The sequence below is a fragment of the Miniopterus natalensis genome, chromosome 2 (assembly GCF_054644295.1).
Source record: "Miniopterus natalensis isolate mMinNat1 chromosome 2, mMinNat1.hap1, whole genome shotgun sequence".
Lineage (NCBI taxonomy): Eukaryota > Metazoa > Chordata > Mammalia > Chiroptera > Miniopteridae > Miniopterus > Miniopterus natalensis.
In genome coordinates, this window is record NC_142082.1 from 174,483,425 (window position 1) to 174,502,197 (window position 18,773).

Genomic DNA, 18,773 nt, shown 5'->3' on the forward strand with positions numbered 1-18,773 from the left:
CGGGAGCCCACGGGCCACCGCCTTTGAACTTCACGAGGAAGTCGGGGGCATGAGTTGCTCGCCGTTTCCCTTTTTTTAAAAAAGCGCCCCGCTACCCCCTTCTTCTGTAAAGGAAATTAGGGAGGCCTCGGGATCCCGGCAGCGGAACGCGCAGAGGAAGGGAAGGCTCCGGCTGCCCGAGGGACTCATGAGAAGCCATTTTCGGAAACGCGGGTTCCCCGGCGGGAGGCGGAGTCCAGGCTCAGAAGGGCCGACCCGCCTAACCGGCGGCCTTAGCCCAGGCGCGGCGGCTTTCCAATCCCGCTTCTCACAGCTAGAGGCCTGGCAGAGGCACAGATCGCTATTGCAATCAGAACAAAATGTAAATTCCAAAGCGCGCCGCACACAGTTCACGTAAAGACAACCTGGGAGCGTGGGGAAGAAAAGGCCAAACGACGCAGCTGGGCCGACTACGATTCCCAGCGTTCAATGCAGTGTACCCCTGGTGCGTTGCATGCCGGGAACTATAGTTGTCCGTGACCCGCTTCACCACTACCCCATCTGAAAACACTCCGGGGATTTTCAGCCTCTCACGTGTTTCTTTTCTAAGATGCGCTGCCAAAAGGAAATCCGACTGAGAAAAGTCGCACTGGAATCCTCCCAACGCGACTCCACGCGTGGACGAGGGAAAGGTGAAGAACGCGTTGCCATGGCTACTGTTCCCCTGGTCACGAAATAAACGCTCTCTAGGATCCGGAAGTAGTTGCTCTGCGACCTCTCCAAAAAGAGGGATGTGTTCTGAGCTGACGTTTATTGGACAATTTCCCATAGAAGCCAAAGCTTCCCAGGCAAAGGGGTGGTCCCGTGTAAGAGGGGGCCCGCGGAGCCATTTAATTGGAGAAAAGAGGCTACGGATGACCAATCGGAAGGAGCCACGCTTCGGGCATTGGGCGCCGCACCTGGACAGCTGCGATTGGTGGACTGCGGTCCCCCCCACGAGTCCCCATTGGGTACAGAGAGTGCGTGGTGCGGCACGATTGGTGGGTTCGTGTTTCCCGTCCCCCGCCCTCCAGAAGTGAGGTGAAAAGCGGCCGAACCCGCTTGGGGGGCTAGTGGGCGGACCGCACGACGTAAGGTGTGAGGATCTGAGCCCAGCGGCGGCCGGGCGGAGGCGGCTCCTGCGATTAAAGGGAACTTGAGACTCACCGGCCGCGCGCCATGAGGGCCCTGTGGGTGCTGGGCCTCTGCTGCCTACTGCTGACCTTCGGTGAGTGATCCCGGAGGAGCGAGCACCTCCGGACGCCCCCCCTCCGCAAGCGCGGCCTCTTCTCGAAGGTTCTTGGGGCACTGAGCCTGGGAGGGGGATAAAATAACAGGGTCTGCGCTGCGCCGAGGCGACCCGTACCTTTCCTCGAAAGAGGCTCAGGGGCTTTCGTTTACTCTTCCTTGTCTGGAAAGAAAAAAAAGAGCGGAGTTATTTAAAGCCCTTGCAGACCTGGTATCCACGCCTGAGGTCTCAGCCGTCTCGAGGTGGGGCCTCCCGAGCTCTCGCTCCCCCGAGAGCTTTGCGAGCGCCCTGTCGGGAGGACTTTTGCCGACGCCTCCACCTTTGGTCATCTGAGCTTGAGGACCCCTGCCCCCCATGTTTTTGCGACTCCTCTCGAACGCGCGTTTCCTTTCTTAGGTGCTGGCCTGGGGAACGTGGGGCCCTGGATCGCCGCAGAGGCAGTGTTTGAGTCACTTGTGCTCCAGCTCCTTAACATCTTAAAATCTCTTAACATCTCGTCCCCTTCTCAGGCCCCTGGGCACACTTTCAGTTCCCCTCGCCAGAGGTTGCACAAAGTCCTATTTGTATCCTGACCTGTGATTTTTGAAGGCCTAAGTTTTGGCATGGTCAGCGTGGAGGCCTTGTGGTGGCCTGCGCGCAACACGTGTGAAAGTAGAAGGGGCCTGGTATCAAATCTGCTCAGCGTTATAAAGGATCCAGAGGCGGCTCTTTAGAAGTGATGGCTGCCTCCGTATTTCAGAATCTGCTGGGGAACCTTGGTACCTGAACTTAAATAAGAAATATGTGGACTTGGGTTTGCATTGGGTATTTAAACCAGTGGATCCATTCTCCCATCCCCACCTCTCATATTTACCAACTGAGTTTTGCAACCCCTATCCTTGCCCTGTTTATTTTCCCTTTGAGAAGTACATGAAGCAATGATATTTTAAGAGGTTTTTGGTGTTAAATCTTCCTTCAGGGTCAGTCCGAGCTGATGATGAAGTCGATGTGGATGGCACGGTAGAAGAGGACCTGGGTAAAAGTAGAGAAGGCTCAAGGACAGATGATGAAGTAGTACAGAGGTTTGTGTTCATTTAAAACTATACAGATAAGCCCTTCTGAACACTGGAAAACAGTAGTTTAATTTGTGTATCCAAAAGTCCAGGTGAAGTGTAGCACCCTGAATTTAAATAGCTAAAAAATGGTCAGAGAAAATGTAGCAAGCATGTGCACACATAAGTATCTCCTAACTTGCCCCTAAGAATGGTCAAACTTGAATGAATGCCTTTGGAAACTATCTTGATAACTATATTGCAGAATACTAGACCTACAGTCTTAAGACTTTAGAAAAGACATTTAGTTGGTTTTCTACTCAATGTGTCCTTAGTAATTTTAAAAAGGATTTCTATCAGTTGAACAATGTTTTAAAAATTGGCCTCTCAGGACTTAGTTTTGTAGACCTGTAGAAGCCAAAGCTTTCCTGGGCAAAGGGACAGTTCCACGTGTGAGGGACATAAATGATTATGACTTCACTGTTTAGTAGAGGAAAGTTGGGTTTATTTTTCTGACAATTTTAAGAACTGAGTATTTCCAATACAGTGTTAAAGGCAACCTACTACTGTGATAAAATAATAATAAGATAGTAGATTAGTAATATTTTATAAAGGTCTCCATGTTTACTGTTTTAACCCTTAAGACCATCTTAAGAAAGTACTGTGCTCTCATCATAGATCCTATATTTTTGCTTATTTGTTTATTAACTTTACTTTCTCAGAGAAGAAGAAGCTATTCAGTTGGATGGATTAAATGCATCCCAAATAAGAGAACTTCGAGAGAAATCAGAAAAGTTTGCCTTTCAAGCAGAAGTAAACAGAATGATGAAACTTATCATCAATTCATTGTATAAAAATAAGGAGGTAAGCAACATGTGGCTAGGATAATTTTTTTTCTCTGTAATTCCAAATAAGTAGTTAGTAAAGTTTAAATACCCAATACTGTATGTACAAGAAGTGTGTGATGTGATGGTGGTGGGGGATTGTTAGACATTTTCCCTTTTTCCTTTCCCCTCCAAATATGTTCATGGCCTACTAAACAGTTGTGAGTCTTCAATGGTACTGACCAAGCTTCATGTATTGGGTACCTAAAGATCACTAGTAGAATGGTGTTACTGCTCTTACCAGTTCAGGTATCCCTTCTAATTGTTTACAGTCCTTTGTGTAAAGAGCTGTACCTCCTTTTACCAAAAAAGTAAAGCCACCTCTTTAACGTATAAAGTGTACAGAGGAAAAATAAAATGAGTTTGACGTTAAATTTAATGTCTTCTGTGTCTTGAGGCTAATCTAACTGTATTAAATCTGGCTTCCATTTAGATTTTCCTGAGAGAACTGATTTCAAATGCTTCTGACGCTTTAGATAAGATAAGGCTGATATCACTGACTGATGAAAATGCTCTTTCTGGAAATGAGGAACTAACAGTCAAAATTAAGGTAAGCGTAAAACAATTTTCTTTTAAAATAAAAAGAAACCTTAGCGACAGAGAATCCATATCAATCAAGGTAGACTAGGTTATGCTGCAGTAACAAATAACCCCCCCAAATCTCGGAATTAAATCAGGGGTAAAAAACAACCTGCTGCCTGTTTTTTATAAAGTTTTATTGGAACATTGCCATGCCTGCTTGTATATTATCTGTGACTGCTTTTGTGCTTCATGTCATTGAGTAGTTGTGACAGAGATCATATCACCCACAAAGCCTAAAATACTTACTTTCTGGCCCTTTTACAAAAAAAGTTGCCACCCCCTGGCTTAAATCAGTCACAGGCTGCCTGTGGCCTTTGCTTTGTATCATTCTCCTCCAGGACACAGGCTGATATAGCACACCATCTGGAATATAGCTGGTTGCCATGGTGTAGAGAGAGGTTGGAGGGTCTTATGTCAGTTAAAGGCTCCACTCTGAAAGCCACACTGTCAGTTGCAACTTATTAGCCAGAACCATAAATGGAGGATGCATATTCCTATTAGTTTCTGGAAGGCAGAGAGTCGGGAATATTCAATGAAAACATCAGTCACCACAGATTCCAAACACAGAAGTCATTCAAGTTTTGAATTTCAATTTCCTATCAAAGACATAAGAAAAACGTAAAATTTTATTTTTCTTGAGTATTTTCTTCAAAAATGACTTGTTTAGTCTTTCTCTGCCCTTTGACAATTAGATCAATCTCTGCCATCTTTATATTGCTACTTTCTCAGATACACTGAACCTCAAATTATTCTCTATAAAGAAAGATGCTTATACTTAAGATGTGAATTTTCTGAAAAGACCATAAAAGACTATATGGGCAAAATATCTCAATTTAATCTTCTACATTGGAATTGATGTTGCCCAAAGCTGAGTTTTTTCAAATAATAGTTTAGTATTTACTTGTGATACCATGACCATTAAGGCAATTTAACTATCTTGTTTTTGTCTTTCCTTTAGTGTGACAAGGAGAAGAACCTGCTACATGTCACAGACACTGGTGTAGGAATGACCAGGGAAGAGTTGGTTAAAAACCTTGGTACCATTGCCAAATCTGGGACAAGCGAGTTTTTAAACAAAATGACTGAAGCACAAGAAGATGGCCAGTCAACTTCTGAATTGATTGGCCAGTTTGGTGTTGGTTTCTATTCTGCCTTCCTTGTAGCAGATAAGGTTATTGTCACATCAAAACACAACAACGATACCCAGCACATCTGGGAATCTGACTCCAATGAATTTTCTGTAATTGCTGATCCAAGAGGAAACACTCTAGGACGAGGAACGACAATTACGTGAGTATTACTAATTCCTAATAATAATCATAATTAATAGTCGTAATGAGGATCTTGACTCTCCAGTTTGTTCTCTCTCAGCAAATGGCTTATTCTGGGCCTTAATTTCCTTGCTTATGAAATGAGGAAATTGAATTGTTCTCCTCACTTGAAGAAATGTTTTGAGGACTCACTCAGGGCTAGACACCAGGAGTTGTGATGGCTGCTGTACATAGAAGACATAAGTAGGAGGAAGGGTTAGCTCTCCCAGGGGAGAAGGCATATGGGAGGCCTCAACAGAAGTGGCAAGCAAGACTTAAGTAGTGGAGTGTCATGAATAAAGGCATAGAGGAACAGCGTACTCACAGGATTAAAGTTTTCTGAAGGATGGCAGGACTGGATGAGAGGAGACTCTGGATGACCATTGAAAATACTCAAGATCTGTGGTAGTACCCCGGGTTGGGATGGGTTGTAGAGATAAAGGGCTTGATGAAAGTTACAAAATTTTTTTTAGAAGAAAATGTCTCATTTGAGGATAATCGGAAATGATTGAATTCAAACTAGAATTCATTTTAAGCCAATAATTATTGTTTGTGTAGATGAGACAGGTCTTATGCCCAGTATTGCTTAGTGGTTACAACATCAGTATGAAGTAGACAGGACAGTTTTTTTCCTAGAGGTCAATAGACTTGCCCAGTCTTGCCAAGTGAAAATGTGCCTGGGGCCTTGCTTTTTTTGTTTTCCTTAATTCAGTTTTAAATTTTCTTAACACTGAATATTCAAGTAGAAAAGAAGCATGTATCTTATCATTTTGACAAGTTTTCTTCATCCCAGAAGGTAACATTTCCTGTTTTCATGGTCACAGATGTTCCTTTAATGAAGGCTAATTAGAGGACTGCATTTTAGCACTTTTACTAATTAATTCGTCCCAATTTACCCTTCCCTGCCTTTGTTATTAACATGGACATCTCCCAGTCTCATTAGGAGACATCACTAATAGTCATACCCCAGTGCCCTCTCTCACTAGGTGTTAGAGTGTAGGTAATCACCTCTTAACTAGAAAGAGGCAGAAAATGATGTCCCAAGAGATGCTGGTGTCTCAGAGACAGCTGAGATGGGCTGAGAGACAGGCAGGATTACCTGGATGCACGCTTTACGAAAGCAAGCATTTTGTTGACAGCTCTGTTCCCAGACTATGACACTTAACCAGCACGCGTTTGTACAAATGAATAAGGTACCCAGAACAGCTTTATCCAAGTAGCATGGATGTGTGACACACAAATGGAACTTTACAGCAGGTTCTGCTTTCCCTGGCCAAAGTTGTCTTTTCCTTCAAGTCTTCCCACCACACCATCCATTCAGCAGGTGCTCATTGAAGTGCCTGTTACCTGTGAGGGTTTAAGGCCACAGTGGAGCATGAGACTGATGCAGTCCCTGCTCTCACGAGGCTCATTCTAGTAAGGAGAAGAATCATGAAGTCGTTTCAGATGGCAAATGCTACAGAGGAAGCTAGGGACACCTCCCTTCCCAGAGGACTTTCTGGAATAGTGCTAAGTTCAGGTTTTCCCTGCAGCAAGCACAGCATGTTGAAAATTTCAGAGACAGGAGGCCCATTTGAGGAACTGGGAGTCTGCAGTGGCCAAAGGAAAATGGAGAGTGAAGGCCAGGAAGTGACGAGGTCACAATCCTGCCCTACAGACATGACTTCATCTCTGTTCGTGCCCCTAAACTAGCGCCTGTGGCACCCTTATGAAACATTTTGTGAGCATTAAATGAGATAATGAGATCACTATGGTGGATCGCTTCTGCCCTTCCTGCCACAGTGAGTGTGGTATTCTACATTTTCCCCTACAGCTGGTCTCCACTTGTCACCTCTCATCTTACCTCCTCAGAGACTAAGCATAAATTAATTCCTCCTCCATCTCTTAAAGTCAGCCTTTCCCACACACCTCCCTCTTTCCCATCAAAGTGTAAGCATGCCCTGGTCCCTGGGGTAGGGGTGGGCGGTACCACCCTCCCTTCTGCCAGGCACACACTCTACTCTTTCCCCCTCCACGGCTGAGCTAAAAGAAGTCCACTTGCCTTTGCTGCTACTTCATCTTTTGTCGTGCTTACTTTACCCACCACCTTTCCATTGAAGTACATTACCAGTAATCCTTGTTGCTAAATCCAGTGGATTCAGGTATTTTTTAACTGACATTACTCCCAGCAATAGATTTTCTGTCTGTTTTCTTAGTTTTTCTGTGGTGTGTTCTACAGAATTGGCTTTCTGCTAGATGCTCCTTAAGACAATCCACTACCTAGTCTCCATAACCCTACATATCTTTTCATATTTCCTTTGCCCATTTCTTAAATGTTGATGTTCTCTTTCTTTAAAAGTTCAGTTCCAGCCCTTTTCTCATTGTCCTTGTTTTCCTCATTTAATCTTACAGTTGTAAATTCAGGTTCCAGAATTTTCTCAGGGTTCTCAAATTTATATTCTTAGTCTACATCAGAAGTCAGCAAACTTTTTCTTAAAGGGCTGGCTAGTAAATAATTGAAGCTTGTGGACTATAGGATCTGTCACATGTCACAACTCTGCTGCTACAGCTGACAGCAGCCATAGACAATATATGATGAAGTTGTATCCTGATGAAATTTCTTATGTGCGCCAGCCACACATGGTTTGTCAACTCCTGCTCTAGATCTCACTACTGGGCTCTGTTTATATATCTAATTACCATTTAAATATCTAAGATGTCAAACCATCAGCTTTAGTTTGTATCCAAAATTGAACCCTTCCCCAACCCAGCATCTCTAAGATGTACTCTGCTCTGAGAACAGAGACTTAGTCACCTAATTAGGCTGTATAATGTATACTGTCTGTCTTGTTGGCAAATGCTACTAAACTCTTAACTTTTTGAGGCAGGAAAGGAACCATGGATACAATATCCTTCATTTTTATTGGGAGCACAAACATCAAGATACGTGCTACCTGCTGTGTTTGAGAATGTGTTGTGATTTGTTATTTTTGGTGGATGGAGGGAAGGGTTTGCAGAAGGGGCAGTAAGGAAGCAGAGGAGACACAGTGCTGTAATTTTCAGTATTAGGGTTAGCTAAACCGTGTGTCCAATAGAAGTCTGGCGGAAATGTTGTGTCTCTACATTGTCTACTATGGTAGCCTTCAGCCATGTGTGACTATTGAGTACTTGGAATGTAGCAGTGCAACTAAAGAACCAATTTTACATTTTATTTGAATACTTACATTTGACTGGTGGCTACTGTTTTGGATAGTGCAGATATAATAATAGTTCAGATTAATTTTTTAGCTTTTTTAAGGAACATATTTTTTATTAGGGGTTCACTATCTATAATAATCATTTGATTTCTAGACTAATTTTCAGAGTGCATATAATTCCACTTTTCTCCAGAATGTTTTCTCACTTTGAGCTATCTTAAGATTGCAGTTCTTCAAATGAAAAACCTCCATATATTTAGAAGGTTAGGAACATTTTCTACTTGGACCTAAGGGCTATTCTCCACTTGGGGGAATGCAAGGAGGATTCTTCCTTTTACCATACACATATGTGGTGTATTTAGCTCACAAATCCTTATTGGTTCTTAACAGAGGATATCTTGGATTAAACAGAACTGCTGGCTGTTAGCATTGTCATGAAGGCAAATTTATAATCAGCTCTTCTACACCATGGATGTGTCTGTAAATGTCTTATTTCCCTTGCAGCCTTGTTTTAAAAGAAGAAGCATCTGATTACCTTGAATTGGATACAATTAAAAATCTCGTCAAAAAGTACTCACAGTTCATAAACTTTCCAATTTATGTATGGAGCAGCAAGGTAAATCTGTATTGCTAAAAATTGATATGCATCACCTTCGCACATACTTAATGTGTAAAGAACGTTAAGTGTGGTTTTCTCCAGGATACTTGGGGTTTTCTATAAAGAAGCCCTATATATATATATTTATTTTTTAAAAATATATCTTAATATTGATTTCAGAGAGAGGAAGGGAGAGGGAGAGAGAGAGAAACACCAATGGTGAGAGAATCATTGTTGGGGGGCCTCCTGCACACCCCCCACTGGGGATCAATCCCACAACCCAGGCATGTGCCCTGACTGGGATTCGAACCATGATCTCCTGGATCCTAGGTTGATGCTCAACCGCTGAGCCACGCCTGGCTGGGCTAAAGAAGCCCTATTTTTTTGAGCTGTCATTTTGTTTTATACTCTATAGATGAAATCCAAGTCATTAAAGAAGTGAGTCTAACCATAATTCTACTTTCTACTTTCACAGACTGAAACTGTTGAGGAACCCATGGAAGAAGAAGCCGCAAAAGAAGAAAAGGAAGAATCTGATGATGAGGCTGCAGTAGAAGAAGAAGACGAAGAAAAGAAACCAAAAACTAAAAAAGTAAGTCTGGTTCATGCCCCCACCTAAAACACTGCTCAGGATGTATTAGAAAACCTAAGTGTGCACTGATTTGAGGCAAGCTTCAGTTCTGAAATGTTGCTTTTTTCCAATGGTAAGTCCATCTTTTAAAAATGAGGACTTTGTGTGTGTCTTTCCCCTTCTAGAAAGTTGTAAGTACCAAACACAGCTCATTTTTATAAGAGTTTTCTGACTTCTATATATTGCTCAGGACTGGTGGCTTATATTTTGAAGTTTAAACTCTTAGAAAAGCATTCTGCATCTTTTGACATGTAGATATTAACTATAAAAGTAGTTCTCATGCCTACTCAGGAAGCAGTAGGTAGAAGTTGTGGTTGTGGGTTTTGAGGAATTTTTATTGTAGGATGTTGGGTTTCTGTAAGTCATGAAATATGTATATCCTAACCTCAAAACATTTTCAAGAAATAACATTTTAGCTAAAAATAATGAAAAAATTTGCTTTTATCAATTACAGTGATAACCAGTTGCCTTTTTTGTATTAAATATCAATCTTAAATCAGTTTTAAATGCTGAGAAACCCTTTCATTTTATTTTATCTTTATTTTTTATATGGTTGGCAGGGACCATACTAGATTAGAGATATCCTTGTATCCTTTGTTCCTCCCATGTTCTTTTCTGAAGTGTACTAAAGCTATGGTTTTCACTAGTTTAACTGCTGGAGATACTCATTAAATGCTGTTAACTTCAGGTTGAGAAGACGGTGTGGGACTGGGAACTTATGAATGATATCAAACCGATATGGCAGAGACCATCGAAAGAAGTAGAGGAGGATGAGTATAAAGCTTTCTACAAGTCGTTTTCCAAGGTAAGTATTGTTTAGAAAATGTGATGATAAAAAACTACTAAATTCCAAAATGAGTTTAAAACAACTTATAACTGCTTTAAAGCCACATGTGGGTACTTTACAGTTGGTTTCCTTTTTGTGTATTTATATTATGCATTGAAAAATTACTCTGAGAAGAAATCTGTAGGCTCCACCAGGATGCCAAAGGGTCTGTGTTATAGAAAAGAATATACCTCCATGGGTACGTGCTTGGTTTCTACTGCAGAACCCATAAAACAAGTTGTGTTATTGAGTGGCCTTTTAACATATTATTTAAAGAGCTTGTTTACAACATCATCAAACAATTACTGTGAGGTAATTGTAGGTAGGAATAATTACTAACTCTGTTTTTTCTTTTACTGATCTCTTCTTATAACTCTTAAGAATCCAAAACTAGCAGAGATTAAGATTGTTTCAAGTTAATGTTTCCCCAAACCACATTTTGTACAAAATAGAATAGTTTGATGCACTTAACATGGCTAGATAAAACTTAATATTCTATGATTGCATTTGTTCTTTACTCTTTAGTCTATCTGTTGATTTGTTACTTAACACAGACCCTTTGGTTCTTTGTTCTCCTTAGGTTAACATCCAACCATCTTTTAAGCTTTACCTCTAAAAACTTTCCCTTGGTTCTCTAAAGTCCTAGTGTATATAAAGGTACTTCATCTAGGGCAGTTATATTAGAAATATAATGTGAGCCAAATAACTTTACCTTAAATATTTTAAAAAGTTGAAACAGGTAAAGTTAACTGTTAATATATTTTATTGAACCCAACATACCCAAAATAGTATTATTTCAACATGTAATCAATATAAAAAATTGTAATTTACTTTTTGGTGGGTTTTTTGTACTGTGTCTTCAAAGACTGTATTTTACACTTACCATCAATCACATCTCAATTTGGAATAGCCACATGGGGGGGTACAGTAATGGATAATGCAGTCTAGAGAACTTCTGTCTTTATACTTTTGTAGCTATTTATATACTCTTCTATCTACTGCTATAGTCCAAATTCCATGGGAGAAACCTCCTAAGTACTTTTTATGGTTGACCAGTACACTCTTGAAATGTTGTATATGATTTTGTCATTTAGGCAGGATGGTGGTTTTCCCAACCTGTTCTTTTACACATGTGGAACCTTCCCGAGTTCTATTAAATGCTAAACTGTACTATACTGCATAATAAACTGCTAAGCATTTGTACTGTAGTTTTTCATCCCTTTTGAATAACTAAATGCCAACTTTCCATAGGAAAGCGATGACCCCATGGCTTATATCCACTTTACTGCTGAAGGGGAAGTTACCTTTAAGTCAATTTTATTTGTACCTACATCTGCTCCACGTGGTCTGTTTGATGAATATGGATCTAAGAAGAGCGATTACATTAAGGTGGGCTTTGAAGTAATGTAAATGTAATTTTAAATTTGAAAGTACAGTGTCCAGAAGGTAACCTTTTTTGTGTGTGTGTCTCTGTTTAGCTCTATGTACGCCGAGTGTTCATCACAGATGACTTCCATGATATGATGCCCAAATACCTTAATTTTGTCAAGGGTGTTGTAAGTATCTGAAGATTGGGAGAAGGGATTATAGTGGGGGCTATTTTTTTGTTGCTGTTTTTTTTCCAGTGTTTTTTATTGCTCACTGACTTTCTTTTGCCATATGTAGGTGGACTCAGATGATCTCCCCTTGAATGTTTCCCGTGAGACTCTTCAGCAACATAAACTACTTAAGGTGAGTGTCTCTGGGGAGAGACTGGCTTCTTTGCTCTTTGATTGGGCCACAGAGGATAGTTTTCGTTAGTCTCACCACATTTTGAGCTAGTCGGTGGTTTAGATGAATGTAATTTTACTCTGGAATTCTCAAATCCTGAGAATCTCATAATTTCCCCCCCCATTATGTAATAAAAAATTTTCAAACATACAAAAAAGTCAAAATAATTATATAGTGAACACATACATACACACACATTCTCTCTCTCTCTCTCTCTACCTGGTCTAAAGTTACAGTATAAAAATTAAAGCAATCTTGTGACTATTTCCACTGACAACTTAGTTTCCGCTCAGTCCAGCATGGGAGTGCTCACCATCCCCTGCCCCTTGACAAATGGCAGTGACGATGCCCTGTCTTTGTATCTTTTCTCCACTACGTCCCACTACTTCCCTGCTACCTTACATCTTGTAGGTTTTCAGAAGTTTGAAGTGAAGTTCTCTGATCAATTATTCTTTAATTTTGTTTAGGTGATTAGAAAGAAGCTTGTTCGTAAAACTCTGGACATGATCAAAAAGATTGCTGATGAGAAATACAATGATACTTTCTGGAAAGAATTTGGTACCAACATCAAGCTTGGTGTGATTGAAGACCACTCAAATCGAACACGTCTTGCTAAACTCCTCAGGTTCCAGTCTTCTCATCATTCAAGTGACATTACTAGTCTAGACCAGTATGTGGAAAGAATGAAGGAGAAACAAGACAAAATCTACTTCATGGCTGGGTCCAGCAGAAAAGAGGTGAGATGAGCTCCAGCTGCTGGGGATTATGGTTCATAGCTGGGCAGTTACAGCCAACTCTTGAGAACAAAAAGGAAACTTAATTGTAATTTTGAACTGTAGTAGGTATGAGGCCTAGTCAGTCACTTACATTCTCTGCACCTCTTGTCTACCTGTAAATGAGGTTGTTACTAGTATGTAAACATAGCTGCTGGGATGAATACATAAATATATCAAGGCTAGACTTGGAAAATTAAACTCCCTTTATTTTGTAGGCCGAATCTTCTCCATTTGTTGAGCGACTTCTGAAAAAGGGGTATGAAGTTATTTATCTCACAGAACCTGTGGATGAATACTGCATCCAGGCTCTTCCTGAGTTTGATGGGAAGAGGTTCCAGAACGTTGCCAAGGAAGGAGTGAAGTTTGATGAAAGTGAGAAAACTAAGGAGAATCGTGAAGCAATTGAGAAAGAATTTGAGCCTCTGCTCAACTGGATGAAAGATAAAGCCCTCAAGGACAAGGTATTCTTCTGCAAATTAGAAAGTGTGAAAAGTTTAGTATCTGCATTTCTTAAAAAAATTGTTATGTCAAATTAAAGTTTGCAACTGGTTACTTTGTAACCATTAAAACTTGTGAGGACAACATTTAATATTGTGGTTCATTTATTGGGAGGACTAACTTAAAATTTCGGAATTACCAAGAGTTAAAGGACAGTAGTGATTACCCTACGTATAGATGCTGGGTGTGTTTTTTCCTTTATAATTGAAAGTTTTTTTGTAGTTTAATATTGCTCTTATAGTAACTTAAATTTTTATAGGTTGAGTTTAAGTTTTATATGGTTTTAAAAGTTGGTGGTTAAGTATTTCTGACTGAAAAATTAAGATTATTAAATGAAGTATGTCCTACAAATCTGAATGAGAGGTCCTTTAATGGCTTGCCTCTGTTTATGATCGTAAGTGATGAATCCTTGAAGATTTGAAATGCAGTTATTGAGAGAGCTTAACTATTGGTATGTATATGTATCTAACTTTGGTTTCTTATCCTAAGATTGAAAAGGCTGTGGTATCTCAGCGCCTGACAGAGTCTCCGTGTGCCCTTGTGGCCAGCCAGTACGGATGGTCTGGCAACATGGAGAGAATCATGAAAGCTCAAGCCTACCAAACAGGCAAGGACATCTCTACAAAGTAAGTGTTCTTGGGAAAAGAAAGTCCCTGCCACAGTGTTAGCTCTTGTCCAGCCTTCCTATAGAAGCTGGCATTATCTTCTAAAGAACTGGTGTGTTTTAAGTGGACACTATATAGTAGGCACTTAATATATAGTGGACACTTAAAACACTGTATGTTTAGGTAGACAATAAGTTTACAAAGGGATTCTTCCTACATTAGATTGATAAAGAAAAGGTCTTGGGCTCATTTATATTTTATATATGAATGCAAATTTTCTTAATCTGTTACACATAAATTGTCTTTACCTTTTCATTAGACTGTATGCTTGGCTTGGTATCTAGACCTCTTTTACATTTTTAGATGTTACAGATGAGGTCAATGACAGTTATATTTTTCAGATGAGTCAAATCTTTTTTTAAACACCACACCTCTCCTCAAAATTGTATGCCCCACAAAATTAAAGGTAAAATATGACCCATGAGTTAACAAGTATTTTGAACTCAAGGTCTAAGTACTGGAGATAAGTGGATCTTTGATACCCTTTATAAAGAAATAAGTATTTCAAGCTTATGTTTTATTGTCACAGTGGTAGCCTTGAAAAATAGCTTTTTCCCTGCCTTTATTCTTTCTTCCACCTGGAATAACTTCTTTCTTATTTGTTACCTAGTCATCATACTTTTTCCCCAAGGTCTAACTTAAGGATTCTTCTCACAAATGTATTTATTAAAATAAATATGTACAGCCCGGCCGGGCGTGGCTCAGTGGTTGAGCGTCAACGTAGGATCCAGACAGTCAGGGTTCGATTCCCGGTCAGGGCACATGTCCGGGTTGCGGGCTCGATCAATGACTCTCTCATCATTGATGTTTCTATCTCTCCCTCTCCCTCTCGCTTTCTCTCTCTGAAATCAGTAAAGATATATTTAAAAATAGTAATAAAAATTAAAAAAATAAAATAAAATAAATATGTACATACATATATGCACATACATTTCATAGTTAGCACAACTCACCAGTATGTTTAAGCAATAAAATGCTAAGGTGCTATCTTGCTTATTTGTTTGTTCCCTCACTAGATTATAAATTTCAGGTGGGGAAGGAGGTTTCTGCTTATCCATTCATTAGCAGGAAGTTACCTTTCATTCAACAAACATTTCAACACTATTGTGTTTATCCATTGATAGTCTAAAGTAGACATTACTGCTGTCTTTGTGCCATTCAGATTAGTTGGGGTGACAAAGCAAGTCATAATCTTCTAAGCCCAGCACAGATCATGGTTATACCAAGATGGGGACAGATGTAGTGCCTCCTTGTCCTCATCAGCATGCAGCTATAGGAGAGAGAACAGTCACAACTGACAGTACAATGCTAGAAATTATGAAGATATGTTCAGAATTGGGAACTGAGCTCAGATAAAAGAAGCAATTAATTTTTCTTGGAACCATAGTGGTGAAGGCATCATGGAGAAGGTGTTATTTGAGCACACTCAGAGTCTGCCTAGAGGACTCCAACTCTGGAAGTGAGGATGAACAAGACATTGAATCAGTTCATCCACTCAAGCAGAGTGTTCTAGGCACTTGGGATTCACTAGTAAATATAATAATTCTCTTTGACTTTAATCTAACCACGTCCACCCCCTTTTAAAAGGTAAAGCAGTCAGGGCACATGCTCGGTTTGCGGGCTCGATCCCCAGTCGGGGGCATGCAGGAGGCAGCCAATCAGTGATGACTCTCTCGTTAATGTTTCTCTCTCTCTCTCCCTCCCTCTCTCTGAAATCAATAAAGATGTGTGTGTATATATATATATATATATATATATATATTTTTTTTTTTTTTTTTTTAAATGTCTTTATTGATTTCAGAGAGAGGAAAGGAGAGGGAGAGAGAGAAACATCAATGATGAGAGAGTCATTGATCGGCTGCCTCCTGCAAGCCCCTGACTGGGGATCGAGCCCGCAAACCGAGCATGTGCCCTGACCGGAAATCGAACCCCGATCGCCTGGATCCTAGGTCGATGCTCAACCACTGAGCCACTCCCGGCCGGGCAAGATACATATTTTTTAAAAATTACTGTATAAAAGGTAAAGCATTGCCTTGGCTGGTGTGGCTAAGTGGTTAGAGCTTCTCCTTGTGTACCAAAGGGTTGTGGGTTTGATTCCTGGTCATTCGATGTATCTCACATCGATGCCTCCTCCCCTTTCTTCCTCCCTCCCCCCTCCACTCTCTCTAGAAGTCAATGGGAAAAATATCCTCAGGTGAGGATTAACCAGAAAAAGGTAAAGCATGATGTAGCAATATAAGTACATCTTGATCTCTCCAAAAGCTGTTCACTGTAATTATGAAAGTGAGTAATAGAAAAAAGGAAATATATGGGCCCTAAAATTTGATGTTTGTTAATGTTCGTTTTTACCCCCTAACAGTTACTATGCCAGCCAGAAGAAAACATTTGAAATCAATCCCAGACATCCGCTGATCAAAGACATGCTTCGACGAGTCAAGGTGAGTAATGTTACACACAGCCATACTCCTTTATCGTGAATGCTTTTGTACCTTTTAATCAAGTGTGATTTCTTCCATTTCAGGAAGACGAAGATGACAAAACAGTTTCGGATCTTGCCGTGGTTTTGTTTGAAACAGCAACACTGAGGTCAGGATATCTTTTACCAGACACTAAAGCATATGGAGATAGAATAGAAAGAATGCTTCGCCTCAGTTTAAACATTGACCCTGATGCAAAGGTTTGTATTCCCAGCCTTCCCACATAGGCTTCATTTTCCTTTGTTTAAGAATAGACTTCCCATGGTTTAAGTGATATAACTGAGAAGTTGGACTAATTTCTACTTTTGAGAATTTAAAAATATATATCTTTATTGATTTCAGAGAGAGGAAGGGAGGAGGAGAGAGAGAGAGAGAAACATCAATGATGAGAGAATCATTGATTGGCTACCTCCTGCATGCCTTACACTGGGGATGGAGCCCAAAATCCAGGCATGTGCCCTGGCCAGGAATTGAACTGTGATCTCCTGGATCATAGGTCAATGTTCAACCTCTAAGCCACGCCGGCTGGGCTAGAAACAATTTTTTAAATGTTTGAATCCCTAGTGTCATGCATTGTGCTAGAAATTAAACAGAAATTCTCCCTTTACATGCTTTTATTTTCCTTTTTCCTTTTGTTAGCTTGACTGTTAATAATTGGAGAACTGTGAAATTAGTATGACCTTATACATTTAAATGAGCAAAGTGAAAATATATCCATTAATGGGCTCATAAATGTTGCCCTTAGGTTGAAGAAGAACCTGAAGAAGAACCTGAAGAAACAACAGAGGACACTGCAGAAGACACAGAGCAAGACGAAGACGAAGACATGGACGCCGGAACAGACGAAGAAGAAACAGAGGTAGCCAATCAAAAGTGGGACTTGTATTCTTAGTTCTGGTGAAGTCAGGCTGTAATATAAGGAAGTCAGACTTAGAGGAATCTGCCCCAGATAGACAGCAAATTCAAAAGCTGGAGCAAATCACTTTTTTCGTTAATGTATCTATTTTGATTTTCCCACTTCAATCTTTTTTTTCAGTCATCCATTCTTGAGATGTTTTTAAACAGACTTTTCCTTAGCACACAATGTTTTTATGCTCTTTGCCATTTGCTCTACCTTACTATAGAGTAACATTAAGGTGTTAAACTTTGTCTTCAGGGACTGTTGATCTTGTAGGGTTCTAAATTATGTAAAATTTTTTGCAGATTAGCAAGGTGAGGTTTTAGTCTACAGCTGAAATAATGGAAATAGGCTTGGCCCATTCTTTTTTTTTTTTTTTTTTTTCCATATATGAACCTTCTGTGAGCTAGGGGTTTTATTTCTGCTTTTTTAATGTCTTCTGATGTTTATTTTCACAGAAGTCTACAGCTGAAAAAGATGAATTGTAAATTACACTCTCACCATTTGGATCCTGTGTGGAGAAGGAATGTGAAATTTAAGTCATTTCTTTTTGGAGAGACTTGTTTTGGATGCTTCCCCCAGCTCCATTCTCCCCTGCACTGCAAAATGTTGGAAATCGTGGGTCACAGGAAGAAGAGGGTTTTTTAGTTGAATTTTTTTTTTAACATTCCTCATGAATGTAAATTTGTACTATTTAACTGACTATTCTTGGTGTAAAATCTTGTCATGTGTATAAAAATAAAAAAGGTCCCAAATATTCAGTGTCTTGCCTATCGTTTAATTTAAAAAAATGTTAGAAAGTCATTTATAGACAGAAAAGATAATCCTCTTACAGAATTCCAGATATGTAGGTAGATGTTCTCCCAGGAGGTAGAGCTTAACCCTCTTTTTGAGTGTGGGCTGGACTGTGTGTCTTCTAAAGAAGAGAGTAGGCCCTGGCCGGTTTGGCTGTGGTTGGAGCTTCAGCATGCGGACTGAAGGGTCCCAGGTTCGATTCCTGCCAAGGGCACGTACCTCAATTGAAGGCTCGATACCTGGCCCCAGTCGGAGCCAGTGCGGGAAGCAACTAAGCGATGTGTTTCTCCCTCCCACTCTCTGAAAAGCATTGGAAAAAATATCCTTGGGTGAAGGTTAAAAAAAAAAAAGTATGGAAAGGGGAAAATAGTGAGAATAGTGGAGAAACCTGGCAGCTGCAACCTTAACCAAGTGATCAAGGTTAGTATCACCAGTGATGTCATGTACCCACTCACATGATGTGATAAGGGCACTTCACCTCTGGTATTCATTCCAAAAACCAACCGCCGTTGCCTAACGAGAAAAACATCAGACAAACCTAGAATATGTGAAGAGTACTCTTCAAAAGTTTCAAGGTTAAAACCAAGGA

At 40.3% G+C, this 18,773-nt stretch overlaps 1 protein-coding gene across 1 annotated transcript; it reads left to right on the forward strand.

Annotated features, from left to right (window-relative positions):
• The first annotated feature begins 1,098 nt into the window (after positions 1 to 1,098).
• HSP90B1 (heat shock protein 90 beta family member 1) lies at positions 1,099 to 18,146 on the forward strand. Its single transcript, XM_016223226.2, has 18 exons — positions 1,099 to 1,246; positions 2,226 to 2,328; positions 3,021 to 3,162; positions 3,616 to 3,732; positions 4,723 to 5,054; positions 8,755 to 8,866; positions 9,324 to 9,440; positions 10,168 to 10,284; positions 11,557 to 11,694; positions 11,784 to 11,861; positions 11,971 to 12,036; positions 12,543 to 12,812; positions 13,067 to 13,312; positions 13,839 to 13,975; positions 16,374 to 16,452; positions 16,536 to 16,691; positions 17,237 to 17,350; positions 17,848 to 18,146. Exons 1-18 carry the CDS (start codon positions 1,198 to 1,200, stop codon positions 17,875 to 17,877), a joined length of 2,403 nt encoding a protein of 800 aa, XP_016078712.2. The 5' UTR covers positions 1,099 to 1,197; the 3' UTR covers positions 17,878 to 18,146.
• The last annotated feature ends 627 nt before the right edge of the window (positions 18,147 to 18,773 follow it).

Bases quoted from the DNA above. Each gene is read 5' to 3' on its own strand.
- HSP90B1 (XM_016223226.2), top strand. From the start codon at position 1,198: ATGAGGGCCCTGTGGGTGCTGGGCCTCTGCTGCCTACTGCTGACCTTC. The intron at 8,867-9,323 runs GTAAATCTGTAT...CTACTTTCACAG, and splicing joins TTTATGTATGGAGCAGCAAG to ACTGAAACTGTTGAGGAACC. The intron at 11,695-11,783 runs GTGGGCTTTGAA...GTCTCTGTTTAG, and splicing joins AGAAGAGCGATTACATTAAG to CTCTATGTACGCCGAGTGTT.